Source organism: Zonotrichia leucophrys, chromosome 1A, assembly GCF_028769735.1.
Source record: "Zonotrichia leucophrys gambelii isolate GWCS_2022_RI chromosome 1A, RI_Zleu_2.0, whole genome shotgun sequence".
NCBI classification, from domain to species: domain Eukaryota; kingdom Metazoa; phylum Chordata; class Aves; order Passeriformes; family Passerellidae; genus Zonotrichia; species Zonotrichia leucophrys.
The window spans coordinates 28,914,254-28,938,843 of record NC_088170.1 but is presented as its reverse complement, the minus strand read 5'-3'; the positions used below and the strand labels follow the sequence as shown (position 1 = coordinate 28,938,843).

The window sequence follows — 24,590 nt, the reverse complement described above, 5'->3', positions numbered from 1 at the left end:
GCACGGAAAAATTAGTTTCCTTAAAAAAAACTTCAAGTATTTCTAACCAGAAAATTTTTGAGCCATTTTGCTGTATCTCTTCATGTTGACAGGCTCAGATGATGTCTGTTGATGTGAAGCAGTATGGCTTTGGGACTCACAAAAAGGTTAAGCCTGCATTTTCAGACACATACATTTAGGGTTCTTTCAAATACCTTTTTCCAGAAGAAATACTAGTATTTTAAATTATTTGTGTATCACGGTAATATAACATATAATCAAAATACTGTAACCATGCCGAGAGGATGAAACAGCAAAGGAGTGCACCTGACAGATTTATAAAGCTCTCCCCGAGGGTTTGAAGCTGTCTGCTGCACTACAAGCAAAACAAGTAACTGTATTAAAACATGAATTTATTACCCCATGGAGGCAGTACGTTCATTGCTAACCACCAATGCCATGAAATGGAAGGTCACATATCAAAAAAGATCTTCTAAAATTTCACTTTTCATTACTCTGCCAAAATTTACAAGAAAAAGTACAAACTGCATACAATAAGGACCAAGGAAAGGAGCTATATCATCTGATTGATAAGAGCAATTCTGCCGATTAATACAGATATTTGACCTGTACAGGTTCCCAAATTTTCACACACTCAACTTCCCAATCAATGAGCTTTTTTTCGAACTTTACTTTCTCCCTTTTTTCCTTATAATTTCAGCAAACAGTCCAAAGACTTGGACTTAATTCTTTCATTCTAAATATCACAGAGAGAAAAGCAAACATTTTAATTAAGATTGGTATAGACCTGAAGCTAAAAACACTGAGCAATAAAGGCTAAGTCAAAGAGCACTGTCTTTATTAATAAATCTACTAATAAATCTCTGCTGCTTCAGAGTAAGGTTTTAGTCTCAGACTGAATTAATTTCCACTAGAAAACCAGGCGAAAACTGAAGGAGATATCTATGCCAGGTAGCTCCTACACAGACATACCACCTCCTTACTGGATGCAGATCTGCAGTCACAAATATGAGTCAGGCAGATTAACAGTGAAGAAGCTACACTGACACCTGTATCTTCAGAATTTCACCTAATGATGCCAGGGGTAATTATCAGAGCACAGAGGTGCCATCTGGGTATTTCAGATGGCCTTGGAGACCAACCTGAGAGCACAAGGACACATCAACCCTTTTCGTTTCAGTGTGACCACAGACTGCTGACAACGTGCCACACCATGAGCAGGGCAGTGCCAAGGCAGAAATGGTTATTTAATAGGATCTACAGCTAAGATAGTACCAGATGTATCGTGGTCTATGCTGGAGTGCAAACAATTTTCTGGTCTGAAAATTTTAAAAAACCCACCTTTTTTAAATCCATCCAAGTTGTATTTAGAAATCACATTTTACAAAAATTCAAAATACATCAATACAAAAATTCAAAATACATCAACACAGACCTATCAAACCAATAATTAAAATAGAAATAGATATTAATTGTGCTACGTCTTCTTTTCTTGTTTTGCTTTTTCAAAAAAATTTGGGTTACATATAGTACCTAAAGTGTAACTGGAAGTAAGAAGAAGTATTACAGATATCAAGTAATCTTCCACAACTGCAGCCAGGACATAGTCTTATCTGAAAGTATCCTAACATCAAGTAAGAAGCACAGTTTTGAGCAAGTAAGGAATTTTTCTTTATTTTTTTCAAACTTCATTATTAGAGATGAACTCCTGATAAGATTTATTCTACATATTTGCAAAACACAAAGCAAAACTTTCCAAAGTTTACCTCCAGATTATTAACACTTCTTATTTTGAAAGGCCTGAGATGACAATAGTGCTAACTTATTTTGACTACAAGGTGTCCTGACAAAGAGAGAGGTCATAAAAACTTAGGTCAAATTTTAAAACTAGCAGATATGTACCATCTGGCCAGCCTCAAATTTTGTGCACTAGTATCAGTCTAGTATGAGACAGCCAAGGGCCCTACTCACTAACCTTGCCTTTAAATCCATTTTTGCAATCTGTACCAAGGTCCCTGAAGTCAGCCAGCTTTTACAGAAGCTGACTAAAAAAATTAATTGTACTCTTCCAAGCAAAAATGTCACTACCAGAATAAAGATATATGGAGGGGATGTGGTTGGGGGTTTTTTGTTTGTTTTGAGGTAATTTTTTAATTTTGTTGTTTGGGGAGATTTTTTTTCTTTTCTAGCTTGGTGTGGGGATGGTTGGTTTGGTATGGTATTGTATGTGTATGAATCAGTAAGAGATCAGAGGACTGCAAAGAGAGCAAGGTAAAAATATATATATTATGCAGGTACCTTCTAGCTGAAAGATGTTTTGAACTGGAATAAAGATACATAGTTAGGTAATTTTTGTTCTGGAAGAAATCATCATTGGGATTTTCTTTAAAAATAAACAGGATTGGATATTCATGGAACCTGGTATCTTTCAATCCATATTCTCAACCAGAATTAGCCACAAACTGTCAGGTTCTTGGCTAACAGCTCAGATCAGAAGAGGTAAAAATGTAGTTGCTTAAACAAAGAAACAAAGAAAAATCACTCCTCAAGATCACTAATGCTGACTTTCCAGATTTCAAATTACAAACAGCCAAAAATGCTATACATGAAATAGTCTAAAGAAGCAAGAATTAAAGTTATAAAATAGGCATTTCTTCTGCTTTAAAACTTGTGAGAGCTATTTTGTGGTAATGTTTTGCTACTTTTAATAATGTTTTAAAGAGAAAAGTTTCCAAGTATAGAGATAGAGGTATAATAAACATATATTTTAAGAATAAACCATAATCCCAAAATCCCTACTAAATGAACATTGCTATTGCTGCAATCTCCATTGTACTCTACAGCAATACAAGCTGCCCAGGATACTTTTAAAACATGCAGACTAAAACATGCAAAAAAATTTATCCATAAGCCCCAAAGTCCTGTTTTCTGGGAGAGGAAGAATTTAGAGACTCAGTACAATTCTATCCTCTCTTTTCCCTTGCTCTCTCATTGCCTTTATTAATTCAGTATGTCCCTACACACACTTTAAAGACTTTGTTGCTATGGGAATTTATTTCCATATTTTATTGTCAACGAGAAAAACAAGATTTTGGTGATTAAATGTCACAGAAGTTCTGACTTTTGTACAACCTAATCAAATCTACAGCCTTAAAAAAAAAAATCTGTGTACGTGTTTGAAAGTCTTACAGTTCTGATCATTAAAAGGTACATATGTTCTACCTGGCATTTAAATGCCAAGTACAAAAATTGTCTCTCCCCAAAACCTTCTGGATAATTTTTAACATAATTTCCACATGCACACTTTCAATTAGTTTCCTAGAAACTCAATAATAAAACATATTTTGTTTTCCCTTTCTTCCAATGAGGACTACACATAGTATCAAGAGATTCTTCCCTTTTCTAAGTGACATTCAAGGTTAGTGAGGCTGGAAATTCACCTTGCAGTAACTGACCCATAAAGACAGCTACAAAATTGCAAGCAAGGGTTCCTTCCCTCCCCATACTTAATCTATACTGCAGGTGGGAAGAAATACATGCAATAGGTACAAAATATTGTTCACTTCCTCCAGTAAATATGCCAAAAAGTGTTTGCTGTCTTCTATCACTGGCTGTTTCCACTGTAAATCTCATACACTTGTACTTCCCCTCTTTTTAATATTGTAACTGTCTACATAAGTTAATGTTTGGAGCCACTCACTAAGAAAAAGCATGTATGTAATCATTAAATCATTATAATTTAAATAAAACTGAGCATAAGTCAGAAAGTTCAAAATTAAACCTAACATCAGAAAAATTCTCCCTTGTGACTCATGTTTTGTGTATGGGTCTGTCCCTTCAAAAGAAGTTCTCTCAGGTTTGGAAGCAGAGCTCGTGTTGATATACCAGGAATGGCTTTCTCTTGGGCAGGACTCTAGGAAGACAACTGAAAATGCAGCTCTATAGAATAAAGTTGGGCAAAGCAGTCAGAGGACTACAGTGCTGAAACTTAGATGACCACAGTTAAGATGCTCAGCAAGTCAGCAGCCTGACCTTCACACTCTCAGCAGCCTTATCTTTCCCCCTTATCTTTCCCCAGGGTGCTGTAACAAACTGGAAGTCAGAACTCAGAGCATCCAGAAGCTGCACCTATTCCCTAATCTATGTGATTCTGATTGAGGATATACTTCCAGGTTTTTCCTCTTTTGACACTATGACTGTATGCCCTGACTTCTGGGAGTAACAGGTTTCGCTTGCTATTTACCTGTGATTGACCAAGTGCAATGGGTTCATTAGGTAAAGTTCACCAGGAGCTACAAGCATTCCACACTTCATCAAACCAGGACATTTAGGTGTCTAAACATGACATTAGGAGGCCAATCTAAAGTACTTATGATTGAACACACAGGTATGGGTATAAACTTTCTGTGTGGCATTTGACAAATACAGTCCATACCTGAGGAACACAACCATGAATGCATGCATTTTAACCATGGCACTAAACCAGGTTTAAGCAGAAAGGCAGAATTCCTGAGGCAAATCTGCACAAAAGGAATTACACCAGGAAATGTTTAACTCATTAAAACACCACTGAGCTTTAGCACTGTATGGTGTTTTTTCCATTCTGCGGCCAGTACCTGGTCAACTGACCCATGGGAGAAGCAGAGCCAGAGGGGAAAGGAACACAGCTTTCTAGCTAGTAAACAAATGGAAAACTGAAGATTGGCCAAAGCTATATATATTTCTTATCCCTCAAAGTTTGCAGAAACCCAAGTCCCCTTATCAGAGCAAAAAATACATTTAAGTATTAAGCACTGACTAACCATAACAAAAAGCATGAAATTTAACTGTTCTTTAATACTGCTGTCTTAAACAGGAATGTTTTCAGCTTCTGGGAAAACAGCTTTACAGAGTTTCTTTAATTAAGGAGCTAACTAGTCACTAAGATGAAGAAAAACCTACATCTATAATAATGCCTGATATTCTGAAACTCAGTTGTTAGACAATATGATAAGCTTGGTGCTTTCAATTGATTCCTAAATATCATGAAAACATTAAAAGTTAGGAGAGTAACATTTTCCAATTTGTATTATTTGCCAAGATCTTGTAGAGTCTAAAGTAGTGAGCCCCCCAATATCCTGTAATTAAAAGCCATCATGAAAAAGTCATGCTGTTGATGTCAGTAATTGGCATGTACCCTCAGAATGAAAAATAAGTGCTAACAAAAACTATACAAAGCCTGTGGAAACTTTCTTACCTTATCCCTCTTAATGAGATCCTTTTAAGCCAGGGAGAATGTGCTGGTTTTGTCTGGGATAATTTTCCTCATAGTAGTTAAAATGGGGCTTATTTTGGATTTGTGCTGGAAACAGTGTTGATGTCACAGGGATGTTTTAGCTATTGCTGAGCAGTGCTCACACAGCATCAAGGCTCTTTCTACCCCTCACACTGCCCCACCAGCGAGGAGCTGTGAGGGGGCACAGCCAGGACAGCTGACCACTGGGATGTTTCAGACATAAGGCATCATGCTCAGCACTTAAAGCTATGGGAAGAAGCAGGAAGGGGCAGATATTCTGAGGGATGGTGTCTGTCTTCCCAAGGGCAGAGCCCTGCCCTCCTGGATGTGGCTGACCACCTTCCTGTCCATGGGAACCAGTGAATGAATTCCTTGCTTTGCTTGCACACACAGCTTTTGCTTTACCTGTCAAACTACCTTTATCTCAGTCTCTGAGTTTTCCCTTTCCCCAGCCTAAGGGGAGTGAGCAAGCAGCTGTGTGGGGCTGAGGTTAAACCACAACAGGGAAGAATGGAGCACCACAGCACACTTCATATGCTATCATGCAATATAATCTCATGCAGGACTGAAGATAGTAACAAACTTTCTCTGGCAAACTAACCTCTCTGGTAAATTGACGGTTCTCCACAGTTCCTGTAAATATGAAAAGCCATCTCTCTTTTTTTATTTACTTATTTAATAAAGAAGACTTTGCCTTTTTCATTCTTCTAGAGAAGCATTCTCAAATACAGGCTCCTAAATATTACTGTAGACTTCAAGTGGATAGATAAAAGTAATGGGGATTCCAATGAAGATATTACAGATTTAATATTAAAATATAGTCTGTATTATGCCAGTGTCAGCGACTTCAGCAGGACATCTTATGATTTTTCATTTTTCACAAGATACGACTCTGATAAATTTGCCCTAAGATGCTGTGTTTCTGTCATATGTGATCCGTTCCAGTGGTTTAAATCACCCCATGAAAATATTTTCAGGAAACAACAGCTATTTATACATATTGATGTCCAATTCAGTACCACTCCACTGACATCACAGGGACCTGCAGGAGATCAATATCTTTGAGAAGACAGTGGAGGCCAATCTTGCTTTTCTTATTTCAGGATCAAATAGAAAAGCAGCAAGGAGCTGTGGGAACTACGGGAAACAGCAGTATTAGCTACTTGAAATTATCAAGGGAGAAGTAAACTGGAAAAAGCTTATTTTTTCTAGGAAATATCTGGTGGGGGAAGTGATGTTCAAGACCACACAGGCCTCATGCTGTTGCCATCCAGCAGAGTGAAGAGAAAAGCATCAGGCTGGCTCATCCCCAAATATGAGCAATGTATGCACAGGCACATTTGTCTCACCATTTTCAGCATTTCGTACAGCCCTAAAGCTGACAGGAAAATTAACCCCCAGCTGACTACTGCAGAATGAGAGATGCTAGGGATAAACAGGGCCCCAGCTGGCAATGGAGCCCCCAGTCTCTTCAGAGTTCTTGAAATGCTAAGGGTTACCCAGCCCACAAATGCAATATGTGACAGCTCAGTGCACTTGAATATGTGACTCTTGTTAGGCAAAATGAACCCCGTGAAAGGTCAAGTCATGTTTTGAAGCTGTAAGTTACTTATTATTTTTACCTGGAATAAAAGCAGTCTCTATGAAAAGCATATTTACTAAATATCCCAGACCAAGGATGAAGTCTGTCCTGCAAGGGAGTAGCTACTGCCCTAACAGTCTTAAAACTGTAAATACTATACTTCAAAGACATGGAGACAAGACTGGACTATTCCCACCCAAAAGAGAAATAACTTACAAAATAATATGTTTCCAATCAGTTGTGCCAAAATATCAAGACCTCTGGGTAAGTTCAGCATAAAAAATTCATTAGATGGTGGAAAATGAGCAGAAAATAAACCATTGAGTCGGATTTTAAATAACAATGAAACATTACTGCAAAACAGCACAACTTGCAAATGGAGAAGAGATGAGCAATAAGCAACACTGACTACTACATTACGAAGGCTTCAGAGCTCCTCAGAAGAAAAGAATAAAACTGCAAATTTAAATCAAGAGCAGCATTTTGTTTTTGACATTGCTTTTCAAAGCACAATAGTTCTAAAAGTAGCAACTTCAAAGACTAAAGAATGCAGAAAGTGGCCTACTTGAAGTTTAGAGTGCTCTCAAAAATCAGTAGCTTTATCTAATGCCCAGCAGCGTATCACCCACAACTAAGACCATTCCAAGACCATAAAAGAAAGCAGAGTTTTATAAAATATGGTTTGGTGGTTGACCACGTCATCTATGGAGGCCCCAGGTTTACATCATTACCTTAAATAAAATATAGGCCTCCAATAAAAATGCCTTTTACAAAACCAATACTGTTATAATAGCACAGGAGGCTAGATAATGCATCCTTCAATCCAATTTGTGGTTCATGTTAAGCTATAGACACCAATAACTAATTCCACATGTGAGACAAACCTCCTGGAGGGAGATTTTAATCAAATATGCGATGGGAAAAGATACATTTCCTTATTTTGGTATAACAAACTCCCTATACTAACAATACATTGATCTGGTAAAATGTTACTGTATTTTAGCAGTGCAACATTAGTACAAGTTATATCTGGTTTAGTTATTTCTGGACAGCAGTTTTTAATACATCAGCCACAGAGCAATAAATACTTTATCATTACCATTGTATTTAAAATGAGCTTTTAATGCATTTGCCCATCTTTTTAACTGCTAATGTTATTTGGATCCACTCACGCTTTAAAAAAAACAACAAAACAACCAAGCAAACAAAAGAAAGCCTAAAAAACCCACAAGATGAAAAAAGAGCAGCACAACAGGGTTTGTATTAGCTTTTTACTATTAATGGGACAGAAGACTGTTGATTAATGCTTCTGCACTCAAGCTGAATATTTTAAGTACAAAACAATTAAGCTCTGTATTTGCACATTTTCTGTAATAACAAACTTGATCACAGTTCTCTCCCATATTTAAGCTCCCCCTCCCAGTCGTGTGGTTTAACTTGCACAACTCCAGCTGCTGACAGGTACAATCACTGATACCTATCACACCTGACAACTCAATCAATCTGCATACCTGCTGTGCAACTTACACTGGAAATTACTCGAGGTCTAGAATCCTGAAAAATGAAACAGAAGTTTAACTTACTTCCGCAATGAATGCTTCACCCCAGGAGAACAACTCTCAATTACTCTAATTTCAGACAACTCATTTATGATTGCAATAAATACAATTCCATCAAAATCTTCTGACTCAAAGACAGTGAGTACCCTCTTGTCAGTCAATCAGAATAAAACAGAGCTAACCAAATGAAATGGAGTCCAGACTGACAACTTTTCCAGCCAGAGTGAGAGCATCACAGGCAGACAGGAATACAAGACCTGGCAGCAGAAAAAAAATCAGCAGCCAAATTCTACTGAAATAACCAATACACAAATGACAGAGAAAAGAGCTGGATCGTTTAATAAGTGTCTACAATATAAATTTTTAAGATACCTCAAGAATAGCTTCTAAATAAGGGTTAGCATTAATCTGCTCAGCTAGTGGTCCAGCTTTGCAGCTACCTTGTTTAGAAGCCCTGCCAGTGTACTCTAATTACACTGGGATGTTTTCATGTTCTCAATGTGACAAATCAGGATGCACATGATAACTGGATTGTGTAGTAGCCATCATTTTTTACCCATTGGATATTTGGCCCAAAGACAAGAACACAATGGAAAAAAATAGGCTGGTCACACAATACACCAGATCCTACCATCTGCTGGAGCATTCTTCAAGTTGTTTGTACCAGTTCACACTTTACTGAGCATCTTGAAGATGGTCAGTAGTTTCATTGTTCCTTAAACATAAATAATTGTGTCTCAGTTTCCCCAGTGGTATATTCTAGAAATGTCATAATTTTCAAAGTTGAAAGCCATAGTCTGGCATCACACAATCCCAGGTCCTTAACCAGCCACTCCTCCAAATCTCTCTCCATCCCTTGTTTCTGTGCCCATGCTGCATCTATCCTGTCACTGCTAGTTAGCACAGCTATTTGTAGGGCAATGACAAGGACTGAATATAACTGAACTGATCCAGCTTTAAAGTACCTCCTAAAAGAAGTATCTGGGATATTTGGGGTGAGGGGTATGGTGCTTAAAGGTTGTTTTTTTTTTACCTGCATTCCTGCATTTCCTCTCCATTCAGTTTGCAGCACAGCCTAGGAAACAGCTATATCAGCTCAGCTGGACAGGGCTGAGCTAAAGGTTAGGCAGACTGAAAGGGACAGGAACCTTTCTATTGCTCCATTACAAAGCATTCAGTTACTGATCACTTAGGTAGTACAGGCTTGAGCTAACCAACTTTTAAATTATTTTCTTTTCTTCCTTGGCTCCATTCTACACTTTTGCCCTCCATCACACTGCAAAAGACTACAACTTTTTCCTTGACTGACTTTTTTGATGTCTTTTTTTTTTCCCTTTCTCCTGAAGTCGTCCTCTCCCAATATTACACTAGGGAAACATGAAGAACAAATTCCAGAACAGGCACGTGGACAATTCTTTGTAATTTTTTCAGGCTGAGCAGCACTCAGCCTGAACATGTGTGCAAGAAACATGCAGCCTAGTAATAACTGAAATATTCATATTTTCATTCAATGTAGTCTCTCCCCATAAAACTGTCTCCAGAAAAAATCGAATCTACATAAAGACTGTAATCTACAAAATTCAGAATTACTATGTCTAGCATTACAGATGAAAAAATAAATTCTTAAAGACAACAGCTTTCTGTCCAAGGCAACTCTGATACTGGGTGCAAAAAAACCCCAAAAGCCAGGGATCCAAATTTAGGGTTCCACACCTAGGAAGAGAGATCTTGTGTTCAAAAAGTTAGGATGTGGAAGCTTGGATTTCACCTGCATCATTCAGAGTTAGGATGTGGAAGCTTCACCTGCATCATTCAGGCCTCTTCTGGACCAATTTTACTCTGGCCTTGGTAAGGAAAAGGAGGAAAAACGTGAGAACAAGCTTTTCTCAATTAAAAGTCTATCAGAAACATCTGCAAAGATTTTGGCAATCTGCACTCATTTGAGCAATGAGTGTTTAACAACAAAAACTTTATAGATGTTCAGAATTTTCTGTCATATGAATGTTTTTATGACTGTTTAATTCCATAAGACAGGGTAACACTTGAGTTATTAACTGAACTCCTTGAAGCACTTGAAAAAGTCTCATCTTTGTGCTTTCCAGTATAAAGCCTGCTGCTGCAGATGTACTTTAAGGAAAAAATAAATGGAACAACTTAATCAGTTTCCTCTTTGTTTCTGCTCAGTGTTAGATGCACAATGTACCATACAGTATTTGGCTACTGACATTCAGAGGTCTTACATATGTCATTATACATGAGTAAAAAATCCCAAATTTGTGTGTGTGTATATATATATATATACACAAAATTGTTCTTTTCCATTTTTTCAGAAAATAGCACAATAACTAAGTTAACACCTTAGAGCAGTTTAAGAGGAAACTACAAGTGACTAGGTGTTTTACTACTTTCCTTTTATATTACAGCTATGTAGTCTGTACAAACAGAAATTATCACTGCTTTATCAAAAACTACAATTTCTTTTCAATTCACTTGGAAAAGAAAACAAAATTTTCAAATCAAGGTGTTTGAGATAAGCAAAGCAATGAAACAAAATATATTTTTGTAATCTACATCTCACTGAAAAATTTGACAACGCATGTCCAAATGGAATGCTGTTGTCCTTTTGTTAAGACAGTACTTTTCTGAAAGATGGTAATTTTACTGAAAAGAAAATTATGTATACTCAGCTTACTCATTTGTACAGCAAATGCTGTAAAGGACTCTTGATTTTAACTGGGATTTCTGGGTATCACTAAAATAGACACAGTTTTTTGAGTGGGAAGCTAGGGGATTTGGTGAGTTTTTTTGTTTGCTTATTTTACTTGTTTGTTCTGGGGAAGAAGTTAAAAAATTGGAAATACCTATTTTATTAAGGCAACAATACTGGGTGAAGAAAAAAATACGTGTCAAAGGCATGCACCAAGTCCTATGCATCTCTGTTAAACTAGAACAATAAGAGTTTTATCTTTGCCTCAGGGAGCAAAGCTGATGATATCAGCTGCCGAACTTGCACGCCTGACCAAACTAAGCTGAGTTTGCAAGATACAAGAGGATAAGAGCACGAATGAATTCTTTGCAAAAGGCAGTCAGATATCCAGTGCTTGACTCAGATATCCAGTGCTTGACAGCAAACAGAATGAGGAAGCTGCTGGAAGTCAGGAAAGTAATTGAAAACACCCATCCTCAGCATCGAGTAATAGCAATGGCTAATAACACATTGTTTAAACAAAATGTAAAAAGACCACGCTAAAGCTCTTGAAATGTTCTTTCAGCATTAAACATCTGAGCTTATTTCTGGGAGTCGACCAAACTACTAAGAATTACTGTGTACTCAAAAAGAAATTTAGCATCTGTTTAACAGTGAATGGTGCCTCACAAATAGCTTACTGCAAAGGAGACTCACCTTGTATAAAGCAGAAATGATCTGATGCATTTTCAGTCGATGAAATACAAAGATATCGTACACGGCTGAAATGGCCAGAACAGTCACTCCTTGCTCCTTCCACAGCATGCTGCATCCTGCACACAGCCCGGCTCCCAAGATCCAGCCCCAAGTACTTGGTGAGGAACCTCTGGTAGAGCAGTGCTTCACGTAACACATGAGGGAAAGCAGAAAGAAGAGGCAGGCTCCAATGTCTGCCCTCCCTACAATCCCTGCTACGGCTTCCGTGTGGATGGGATGAGATGCAAACAGCAGGCCCGCTATCAAGGTCCAGTACCCATCGCCAAAGAGAATCCTGGAGAAGTTTGTGAAAAGGCCAGTGACTGCAGCGTGTAAGAGGACATTTACAAGGTGGTAGCCCCATGGGTCCATTCCCCCAACAGCATGGTTAATGCGGAAGGAAAGTGTGCAGAGAGGTCTGTAGGACTTGTGGCTCCCACTGTGAGTAAGCAGCGTCCCCCAAAAGTCATTGTAGAAGATATGGATCCACGGCGTCTCGGGTAAAAGGTCCTGGTTTGTCTTGATAGCTCGACTACAAAAGACAAATAAAAACTTCATTTTAACACTAGAAAATGGCTACAAATGAAAAGGTTGTGAAAATGCAATCACACTGCTACATGAAAAAAATGACATTGCTTTGGTGCTGCTTCAATTCAAGTTTTGAATTTTAACAGGAGGTGTTAAAAACTATGTATGTATTGACTTCCTTCTAGAGCAAAATTTCCATATAAATTGGCTTTTAAAACATTAGAAACAGACATTACACTGTTTCTGTTAAATTAAAACACCCTTCAGTGACATTCTTCTGAGTCTAACCCAGCAGTAATCAGTTAAGATTTGATGAGTTGTAATTAAAATGTAAAAGAAATATTAAAATCTTGCAAACATTATTGTTGAAACAATGGATTTTCCAGTATATCAGAAATAAAACCCCAACTGTCCTTTTATACTGAAATTTTAATTTAGATTTTGGAATGGATTTTGCTAACATAGCTAAACAATAAATATAGAAGTTGTTAGGAGTGAGCAATTTTCTGCTTCTGGACAGGGCCTTGCATAATTGTCTTGTGCATATTTTGACTTACAACATTTTCTGGAACACCTTGCTGAAGACAGACAGCAGAATATTTCACATATGAAAATACATTTTCTTTTTAAATTTGTTGTATTTCCAATTTAAGGGAAAAAAAATTTTTACATTGTATTAGCTTATGAACTCAAGTCTGTCAGTTTGATTTAAAAAAAGCGCTGCAGCTTTCAGCATTTATGCTTACAACCACACTGGCAAGAACTCATGCCAGCCATTAGCAGTCTCCAAGTCTAATTCGTTACTGTAAAAATCTGTCTCCCATAGTGTTCGTACAAATCCAAAGATTTGCATTTAAATTTATGCAGTGGGAGAAGGTGTGAGACCTGCTTAGTGCAAAGAGATGACTAGAATTTAATTAGTTACTTGTATTTAAGCAATTATTTAAAGATGCATTGTTGTTACTACCGAGCTTACCATATTTAACATTTATTTTATTACGGTAATTAAGAATCCAGCCAACTCAAGACTCTTCTATTCAAAAAACCGAACAAGAGAGATGATTTTTATCTCATTCTCTCTTCAAAACCCCTATCTGCCTTACCAATAAATACCCTCCTATAATTATTAATTTTTCAATTCAGACGAGGAAGGGAAAAAAGGTGTGAAACTCAAGCCCACATTTAAAATGCATGACTAATTCATATTCCAATACTCCTGCCACATTCTCCACTTCCTTAGAACCTGTGAGCAAATCCCCCCCCCCTTTTTTTTTTTGTGGTATTCATTTCAGGAATGTTGTCTTGTTCTGGGATGAAAAATGCTCAAAACTGATATACTGCACCACAGAACCTCCATGCAAATACTCCAAATACCACACAGCTCAGCATTTCCATTGTCCAGAGGATCCTGCTGTAATGCTTTCAGACACGCTTCCTCTCAGCATGTCCTTTTGTCTCTGAGCCCATAGAGGTTACAGAGAGGTCAGCTTAAATCCTTTAAAGATATGATGATGCTTTTTAGAATATTTTAAAATTTTCATTTTGATTTCTGCTTATGCAGTGTATCAGGTTGCCTGTATTTGTTTTCCCAACCCCACACACATTTTTCTCATTTTAGGCGAGTCAAAAAAGAACACTGGAGAAAAACAAGATTGTTGTTTCCACATTATTTATCTTGTCCTTCTGTGTTGTCCTTTCTTGAAACCTAATTCCTCTGTTTGTGATTTCCATTTGCAGTATAACTCTCAGAACCCCTATCAGAAACCTAGGAATTTGGCAAAAATAAAGCAGGTGTCAGACAAGACAGAGTCCTTTCTTTGAGAAAAACATCATATATTAGACAACAGGCTCCCAAAGGCTAAGAATGGCTATCAGATGTCAGGATTTAGAGTTGAAACCCTGAACTGCAAAAGTGTTTTTTCTTGGGGAAACAATAAAAAAGTAAGTGGCAACAACATTGCCAGCACAACCACCCTTCGCTGTGGCAAAGCTTTCTTCTACAAAGAGCCCTGACAGTTCCCAGGTTGTTCCCAGGAAATGGTAGCTTTTAGTATTTATTTTGCCTTTTCTCTAAGGTGATAGTTTTCATGCAGCAGACACTCATATCAAACTCATCCCCACCAAAAGTAAACTGTTTTTATCATAAAGAAACCTAGTGTACATTCCAAAAGCATTAATTCAGTCAAATCTTATTCACAGCTTTAGCAACAAATTTCATGCATCCTTGATCCTTTCCCGTTTAGACCTGTCCATATTAAAAATTAAAACAAAGAAACATACAATGAAAGAAGTCCTACACACAACAAAAAAATCAAAAGGAAGCCCTGAAGATACAGTATTGATCAAACTGTATTTGGGTACAGATTTCAGCAAGCAGTTCTAGAATACTCCTAGTTTCTTGAACATGTAAATGCAACAGATTCTAGTACCTGCCCATCTGCATGAAGAATACAGAAGCTGCTAATTCCACCTTACTCAGTGTTTAGTCACATCAAATGCTGTATTCTCTATAGATCAAAGTTTTAAATAAAGTTAGAATTTGTTTCTGTATGGTTTCCATATGGTTCCAAGGGCATTAATGAGCCTTGACAGCCTGACCCCCTTCCCGAGGTTCCCACACCCTACCCACATTCCCAGGACCTCATGTCAGGTCTCCAGAGCTTTCCCTGATGCTGCCCAGGGCCCAGGACCCCATGTGAGTCTCCCAAGGCCATCAGCCCCTGCCCCAGGGACACCTCAGCAGGGTCAGTCTCCAGCTCCCCAGGCCCTACCCTGACATGGGTCTGTCTTGCTGAGCTGAACCTGTATCCCAGCCTGTCCTTGTCCCCAGGGAAGTGCCCAGTGCCCAGGGCTTGGGCTGCTCTGGCTCCTGGCTGTGGCAAGGCTCTGTTTTGTCTCTAGTTACTGAATCACCAAGCCATCTACCCTGCTTGGTCTCCAGTTCCAGCAGAAATTCTGAAACCAACACCTCCTCACACTCTGGTAGCAGTGCCAGCTTGTCTCCAGTAAAGCCTCCTGTGCTAGCAGCCACCCTCACTCTCTGCAGATAGAAAATTAAATTAAGTGCTGGCTCTGGAAGAGACTCCGGGATAAAGGAAATTACAAAATGCTGTATTAGCCTTGCTTCCAGCCTCACTTACAGTTTACCTTGAGGTTACGTCCTACAAATTAGTCCAATTTCGCTAATGGGCATAAGAGAAGCACCTCATCATTCTTCCCCAGAGCTGCAAACTCTGCTCTCGCTACACGACAGCAGGTCACCTCAGAAAGTCTTTTCTCAAAATTCCAACACAAGTGGCATTTTACTTCCAAGCAGCCTCTGAACAGGGTTGCACACTCAGGCAGGGAACTTGCTTTCTTCAATTTGCAATGCCTGCCCATTTCACACATCCCAGGAGAATGGGCTATCTTACTCAGTATACAGCAAATGGACATGCTGGGGGCAGGGGGAAGGTCAGAATTAGATTCAGTTATCAGTTCTTCAGAAACAGCAGAAGAAAGAAAAAAAAAATGCCAAGACAAAATCATCATTTCTAATCCTTGAAGCAATGCTTCTGCCTCCCGCCATAAATCACATATTTGCCACAGGTCAGTACACACCTTGAGCACGACTCACCGAGCTTTTATTCATCAAGCCTAAAAATGCCAGAGATACATTCACACGTGCACATATACATGCATTCACACGCAAAGAAGTTCCAGATGTTTTCAAAATTATATATGTCCTAAACTTCTGTGCTGGTGTTAAACTGATCCAGGTGTTAACACTAGGGTAAAAAAACAGATGTGACATTCTAAAGTGATTTAACGAGTTAAGCCTTATATTCAGCTTCAATATTGCTAATGGTCCCCATATGCTGAAAATTACCATCAGCATTTGAAGTAGACAACATATTTTAAAGGAAAAGGAAAATTCCCAACTGTGCATGCAGGAAGCCATTGACTAGACATCTCTCACATAAAATAGATAGTCAGTGATGGACTGGCAACATTGAACATGGAGGTTCATCATTGTTTTTCCTCAGTCATTTTTAAACAGTATTAATTTAGTGCTTTTTTCTTGAATAGCAATGGGAAAGTACCCTAGGGTATTTTTACAGTAGATATTAATGAGACACCCTAAGGATGCTTTCAAGACTATATGTTACTTATATAGACAACAAGACTGAAAACACAGCCAAGAGCCTACTTGCTTGAGTACAAACAGCTTCACATCCCCAAAACATTCGGCAGCCAAGTAAATGCTGCAGACTACTTACAGGTTGTGAGGCAGGTGGCGGTCAGAGAGCAGGGAAGTAGAGCTTGTCATACTTTCCTGCAGACTACTATATATACATATACACACACATACATTGTCTGTATTGACAGGATAAAGCAAAAGTCAGAAAATACTACTTAATATGCAGAGATGTCTTAAGAAAGTAATAACCTTAAGTACATGAAAACACATTCATCTAAATGTTTAATTACAGACTCTAGGGAACTATTTGCCATTCTGGTAGAATTCTGGTGACAATTATGTCTGACATGCATCTTTCTCAGTTGTTAAAGTGGAATTTACCTTCAAATCCAGCAGTGGTAAAGTTTTACCCATGCCACCTCACACACACGCACAAAAAAAAAAAAAAAAAAAAAAAAAAAAGCGACCCACCACAAATGACAACAAAATAACACTACCCACTAAAAAAAGAATATTCAAGAATAAAACCCCAAACCACAAAACTTTATAGTGTATATATATCAACAAGGGACACCTGCAGGAGAAATCTGTGCATCCTCTGAGTTTCAAGTTGCAGCTTTTGGTTTGTCTTAAGAAAAATTGTTCTTAGGTCAATCTGTAAGGAAAATGTAATAATTCAGGTGTTTTCAGAAAGCAACAACTAGCTAAGTGACATATAGGATCCTGAGGTGCTAGCTGGCTTGGAGCATGGGTCTGTACATACAGATGGATGGAAACACCTAGGATCAAGTAATATTTTAAACAAGTTAAAGGAAAACATAACATCACAAAAGGGAAATTAGCTTACTAGAACATTGTATCTAGTTTATTTCTGCCAATCATAATTTTTTAATTGTATAGAAAGAGCTCAACTTAGAGTTCCAACACTGAAGACAAGATATAGTTTTAAAATAATTTTGCTACCTTAGGTAATTACTCGTGAAAGCTATTAACTCTATACAGAGTTAGTGCAGGATCCCTGGAGAATATGTTAACATATGATTATATTAATTCTATATTTTGGACTGTAAAAGTAATTCTACAGCCAACTACAGTTTAGTACCAGAACAAACAGGAGCTACAAGTAACAGGTCTGTAAATAGTGTTTTATTTGTAAAACTTTATTGGATGAGACTTTCCTGAATTAGATATAAACAGAGTGGAAAGATGGATGAGTGAGACAACTGTAACTATACCCTTAGATGATTGCAGTCACTGCCAAAAAAAGACACAAAAATACTAAAGAAAACAAAATAGTAAAATCACAAGGAAAACCAGTAAGAACACAAAGGTTATGGTCTTATACCACAGTATAAAGACACACAAACTTTTAAAGATTTTTCTGTACTGCACTATGTCTTTTAAAAAAAATTGATCTTTTAAAATAAGCAATAACTTGTCCCTTGTTTATTTCCACCAATGGCTTTATCTGCTGTGGTTTGACTTTGTCTGCCAGTGACTGGCTATGATCCAGCAGCCCCTCAGCTGCACACTTCTAGACTTCATAATTTTGCAACTAAAGATGCAGAATGTTATTCAAAAGTGGGAAGTGGTGGCAATGCTTACATATAATACTGAATGCTATTAGGAATTGCTTTAACTACACTGAAGCATGCTGAATCTACTGATTTTCTCATTGACTAAGAGAGCTTTGAAATCTTTATGTAACTAGAAGTTCAAAACATTTTGGTTACAAGAAGGTCGAGATGGCCTTAAAATTTTTGGCCTATAGATATTTTAAAAGCTAACTGTAAAGGTTTTGATCTCGTTCTCCATTGTATAAGACTTTCCATTTCTATGTATATCCTCCTAAGGGGGAAAAATATGGCCTTAATATTAACCCTAAGTGCACCTCACTCCCCTCAGTTTAAGATTTAGCTGACATAACAAACACTAAAAGATGGACTATGTGAAATTTGAAACCCTAATTAATTCCAACTGCCTTGTATTGTATTATTTGATTATTCGTGCACAGATTTAAAAAAAAAACCACAATGGAGGGAAACTAAAGAAGTAATTAATACCTTCATATGCTGAAGAATTGGACACCAGTGTTGGACATCAGTATCCTCTTCAGAGCAAGCTGATAAAAACATAAGGAGAAGAACAGCTCCTGTCTTTGCCTCTGCCCCCTGAATTTCTTCACCACAGGATGTGCCATAGGTCTGGGAAAAGATACTTTCATTCCTATATCGGAAATGCTTCCTGCTATTCTCACAGCTATTTTATAAGCTAACCACTCCCAACTACACCCTGCAACACAAAATTTCTAATTGTGTTCTTCTGAAACTTCAAGATACTTTGCATTTACCTCATAAATATTCTTTCACATATACATCTGAAGTTGTTCTTTAAAACATTCTTCTGTGCCAAACAACTGCCTAGCAATAATTCACAATTTGTTTATTTTATATATGTATGTAATGTCAGCTTCTGAAGCATAGTTAGAATTCATAGCTGGAACCCCTACTGCCCTTTTCAAATCTATTTTAGATTATAAAAGTGGGCCCAGCAGGCCTTATTGGATTTACTGTTCTGCAGTACAACATGGCACCACATTATTTCTCTTCCCCACTTCCCACTGAAAAAATTAAACATAAATAATTTTTGCCACTCACGACAGTAAAAGGATAGATATTTAAAGGCTTGAGATTTTAGCAATTAGAGTAAACATGTTGATTTTCTTATCCAAATTAAGAGTATGGATATCAAAGTACTTTTTTGACAAGTCACCTTCTGAATATACGTAAAGCCCTTCCAAGACACACACATTTTAAGCCATTATCTGAAAATTGAGACACACATACTGTAGTAGTATAAAAAAGAGTTCATCAGTCATAGAACAGCCCATGACTATTCACTTTTCTGGGTTTTTTTTCAGTATGTGGCACACTGTGGAAAAAATTAAGTTAAGCAATTTAACTTCAGCAAAACTATTTTTTTCTGTATTTAATCTATTTTTGTTAGTGCATTTTCAGGAAGTTTGAGGAGATTGTACAGAATTGTGCCTAAGCCCATGACTCGTGCGTGCTCTAAATTTAAAGCCGGAAAAAATTCTTAGGTTCTAATTTTGATTTTTATTTTTAGGTAAGCATTGAAGAGAATAACCAGGAACACGTTCCCATACAAATAAAGAAATAATAAGTTGAGGAAAAACCACTGAACCACAACACAACATAGAGACACTCTCCTTTTCTTATTTTTTGTAGGGAATGAAGGATAAAGAAATGCAACAGGGTTTTAGTGCATAAGTTTCCTTCTTCAAGTCTTTTATTCTAGCAGTAAAACAACCTTTCATTAACAAGGGCTGATCTAAAGTTAGTTTTACTGGTTTAACTGAAAAATATTATTCAAAATCTGATCAGTGAAAACAATTTGGTGCATGCATATCCACAGAGGTCAATTTAACCTTCACACTGTCTTTAGAACTCATGTTGAAGAAATATCCATATTGGTGGAGAGGGGAAAAAACCCAATCACAAAAAAAACCCAGCTGTCCCTTGCCATGTTCATGTTATTCACTGTAAGAATCAAGAGATTCAGAGAACAGTCAGACCCACCCTGACTTAAATTATCCACAGAATTGCAAGTCTGGACTGTGCCACACTAAAACTATCAGACACGTGCTCGTTCAAAATTATCACATCACCAAGAAGTCTCCTCTTCCCTCCCTCCAGTCCCACTATAAGATACATAAATGCATAAAACTAAAGTTCTGACACACATCAATTGTACACCCTATATCACCTTTCCTACCCAAAGGGTATCATGTTAGCAAATTTGTCGGGTGGGTTGTTTGGGTTTGGGGTTTATTTCAATAATACTGTACAGAATAAGCATTTTCCATTTAGGTTATTCTGCTTTGGTATCTTGCAAAGATTGATGCTGAAGCTTTAAAAGGCTATTTTGTATGGCAAGAAACTAGAACTCTTGCATATTTTTTCTCGCAGTATTGTCCATTTTTAGTGTAACAGCCCTCACAAGCCACCCAATTATGTACATAAAAGATTGCCCACAAATAAATTAGCACACTATAGAAGGCACTGTTTTTAGACAGCAACCTTTGCTTAGAATCTTTTTTTCCTGAAATCAGTCTGATCTAAGAAACCAGACACCACTTGTCTTTCAAGTCACTACTATCTTCCTAGTCTAGTTTATCAACTTGCCTGGTATGCAAGCAATGATGATTGTAGTCACAGTCCCGTTTCAAAGGCAGATATTAAATAATAATGAGGGCAAGGGAATCCTCCCTGAGGATTACCAAAATTTATTCTGTGTCAGCTACAAAGTCCAGCTACACTATCAGGAACCATGAGATGTACTGCCATTTCAGTGAAATAGTCTCAAGGAAACATAAAACGCAAAGCAAGTTTAACTTGATGGTGAAGTCACCATCCTTGGAAGTACTAAATAAATACGTAGACGTGGTGGCACTCTGTGGAAAGGTTTAGTAGGCATGGTGATATTTCACCAAAAGTTGAACTTGATGATCTTGGAGATCTTTTTAAACCTTAATGATTCTATGAATGAACTACATTTTTTCTACTCTTCAGCATCTTTACAGAGGGCACTGTGGGATGCCCTTCAAAAATGTACTTTAGCAGAGCAGATGGCACCCACTCATTTGGAAAGTGTGAATCCTACTGAAAAAGGCTGAAATTACTTTTACTGATTTGTTTCACCTTTGTGCCTCAATAGTTTATAGAGATGCAGGGATTCACAAGAGTAAAACAAGTTTTGTGGCATGCCATAGCAACTGTGAAACACTAGAAATTGAAACCATAGCAATGTTCAAAATCAATTCTATTTTCTCAAAATTGCTTGGTTAGAGCACCCAGATAGCAAGCAACAGTTTGGGAGTGACATCAAGATAACTAATCACAGTTATTTTGGAATAAAAATGTGCTTTACAGTTACCATTATATGCAAGCTTGTATCAAGCATACTCTCGAGGATTTTACTGGATGCAGTCAAAGACTGAGGTAAAAAAGCAGAAAATGACAAATTAGTTGAAATATGTTATCAGAACACACAGGATTTCTGCTATATTAGTTCACATTGGTATTGGAATAACCTGCACTTTATGTCACTGAAACCAGTAGGTTTTACAATCAACTGCAATTGGCATAAGCTTTTACAGCCTTTCTCTACACTTTTTAGACTTACAAGCATAAAAAACAAAACAACCAAACCCCATTCCTTTCTATGTTTTAGAACAGCTATCAAGAGGCAGGCAGTTAGCAAGGAGGATCTCAGACAGCAATTCAGGTAAACTGAAGTCATTACCTGAATCACAAAACTGATCAACTTTTCTTGACAATAAAACTAGAGGTAAGTCAAGCTGAACTACAAAAGCAGGAAGCTTTTAACTAAAACATCCCAGATTTTCAAGTCTCTCTAGCTCTATGCTAGCCAAGCACTTGCACTCCTCTCCACTAGTGATTTCTGTGCTTTACGGTTTGTTTTTTTTTCCTCCAAGCAGCTTTATGTCACCATTCTATATATGCCATTAATAGCCATTCTATAAATGAAGGTCTGAAGATCTTCTGGAAGATCAAAACAATATTTAACTGCTAGGCTTAACTGCCCACTCTAACATTAAAGTACAACCACCCCTGACAGCAGCACAACAGAGGACTGCATTTTTTCCTGGCAGATGAGAGAAACCCAAGTGCCACAAAACATTATGGTATTTCATAACACTGGCCTGTAGACAATGACAGCTCTAAGTTCTGCCTAGAGAGACCCACAGAGGAAAGCTGATCACACACAAAGGTTTGTGAAAGCTTTAAAAAAGTAAGTGGTTTGTTTCTTTCAGTAGATTTCATTTACAAAAGAAATGGTCCATGAGACTAAAATTCATGCAGCATTTTATCACAAGAGAAATTGTACGTTATCCTTCAAAATCCCAGCACTGCCAAAGAACAGTAATAATTCTGCTCCTCTTGCCAAAGCAGGAAGAGTGCTTGAGATCACAATAAAAAGAAATTCCAAACATGGGGGGAAAACCACAGGTAGATTAAGAGAAAAACATGCAACTCTGTGCAATGAAGCTGACCCAAATGAATCAAAGGAACAGGCTGCCTTGGAAAGGTCAGCAGGCACTTTCAGGTTTCAAAAAGAAAAATAGCCTAAAACGTCTTGCATTTATTGACAAGGCAAATATATTCTCTTCAAGTATCTTCTATCCCTATGTGAGAAGACAAGAAATGCAGAATTTCACCTTGGAGAGAAGTAGCTTCAAATTCACATGTCTGAGCTTGAAGAGAGATTCTTTTCTGCTAGGGCATGAAGACATATGATATGATATATAATGCTGTATGATATTATATGATATATGATGATATATAAAACACATGCTTTATGTGCCATTTTAGAAAGAGCAACGGTCCATTTGAATCTTTACATAAACTCAGCAAATACTATTTCCTACAAAGCTAGGGGAAGATTACCTCTTTAGAGTTCAGGAGCCCTATATACTGTCTTCCCTAGCACTGTAAGCCCCTGAAAGTTTCATGAAGAAAATTATAGCTTGCCAGACCATATAAAACACCAGCATGTATTATTTCTGTATAATAAAATCAACCTAGAATACTATAAGGAATAAGCAGTTTCTGCTCTATCAGACATGCTTCTCTTTCTGGGGCTCTGCATTGATCTTGCTGCAAAATAATCAGGAATTTGTGATTTATTTCTTACCACAGGAAATTAGCTGTTTGGAATAATACAGTGCTGTGTATGCATCATAAATTTCCTAAGTTCCTCAAATGCTGTGGTACACAGAAAGAAACTGAGAAATTAATTATGACATAGCCAATAAATAATTACAGCTATGCTACCCATTTGTACCATCCACAAAGACAAAGTGGCAGCAAAGGCCTATGAAGGTTTCAGTGTAGGCTGCCACGTTCTTTCAAGGAAATCTGAAGAAATACTGAGACAGTAAGATATTGCTATCCAACTATTTTAGAAAAAATTACCTAGATGATGAACATAATCAGCCATAAACACCTTATCCAAATCAACTTCATTGCCCCTTATAGTTCCTTCTTCATCTTAGTGTTTTAGGACAAAAGCATGCAGAAATTGTTGTGGAACAGAAGTAGCTTCTGGCTCATAAGAGGCACTGGGAGTCCATAGGAAACCCAAAAGTTTCACCATCACTCACTGGAAGATGGAAGTCCCACCCCTGCTGCAATCTAACTTGGAACTGCAGCAGCGCTGAATATGAGCCTTATTTCACTTATTTCAATTGAGACATTCAACTTAAATCCCAACCTTACAGTGAATGCTTAACATCAACTTCTAAGAAAGATGAAACAGTCTTTCTAGAGACACAAGCAGCTGTTAATTTAATATTACAGGGCAACAAAACAGGTGAAAGTTTTTAATTAAACATCCCTTCTCTAGGGTGATATTCTGCAATTCTATGTATAAATCAAGCCAGGTGACTTATTTCGAGTAAGTCTGAAAATAATAAAATTGGTCTCAATGACCTCAGAGATACACATGCTTATTTGTGGTTATGGCCCCAGGCAACCCTGAAATCAGTCATTCCATTAAGTCAGAAGCATGGCACAAAGCCAAGCTCCTGTAAGAGTTAAAGGTCTTGCACATACTTTCTTTGTATGTTTATTTGAATAGAATGGTGACTTTGGGTTTTGGGCCACCCATCACTTATAGACCTCCCATAACATTTAAAGGAGCTAAATCAACTGGATCTTAGCATATACCAGTTATCCTTGGGACACTAGCTCTTTAAACATGATGCAAAATAATTGAAAGTTGAAGCAACAGGGGAAAACATCACAACAGAGTTTATCTAGAGATATTTTAATGTGTATATTCCTCTGCAGGCAATGTTTTGGGGATAGTTTAATTACAATAGTAGAATAAAGAACCTAAATGCCTTTACACAGTCAAAAGAAATACACAAATACAATAAAACAAGAAATAATGGTGATAATTATCACAAAACAAAGGAA

General features: G+C 37.5%; 1 protein-coding gene across 3 annotated transcripts in view; it reads right to left on the bottom strand.

Annotated features, from left to right (window-relative positions):
* Positions 1-24,590, bottom strand: part of TMTC2 (transmembrane O-mannosyltransferase targeting cadherins 2) — a 237,376-nt gene that overhangs the window by 125,169 nt on the left and 87,617 nt on the right. For 2 of the 3 annotated variants that reach the window (XM_064702014.1, XM_064702015.1), the window contains exon 2: positions 11,820-12,390. In XM_064702014.1, the coding sequence (XP_064558084.1) occupies positions 11,820-12,390 (571 nt within the window). Of the gene's footprint in view, positions 1-10,184; positions 10,204-11,819; positions 12,391-24,590 lie in introns of those variants that run through there. The other variant, XM_064702016.1, reaches the window with a different exon arrangement.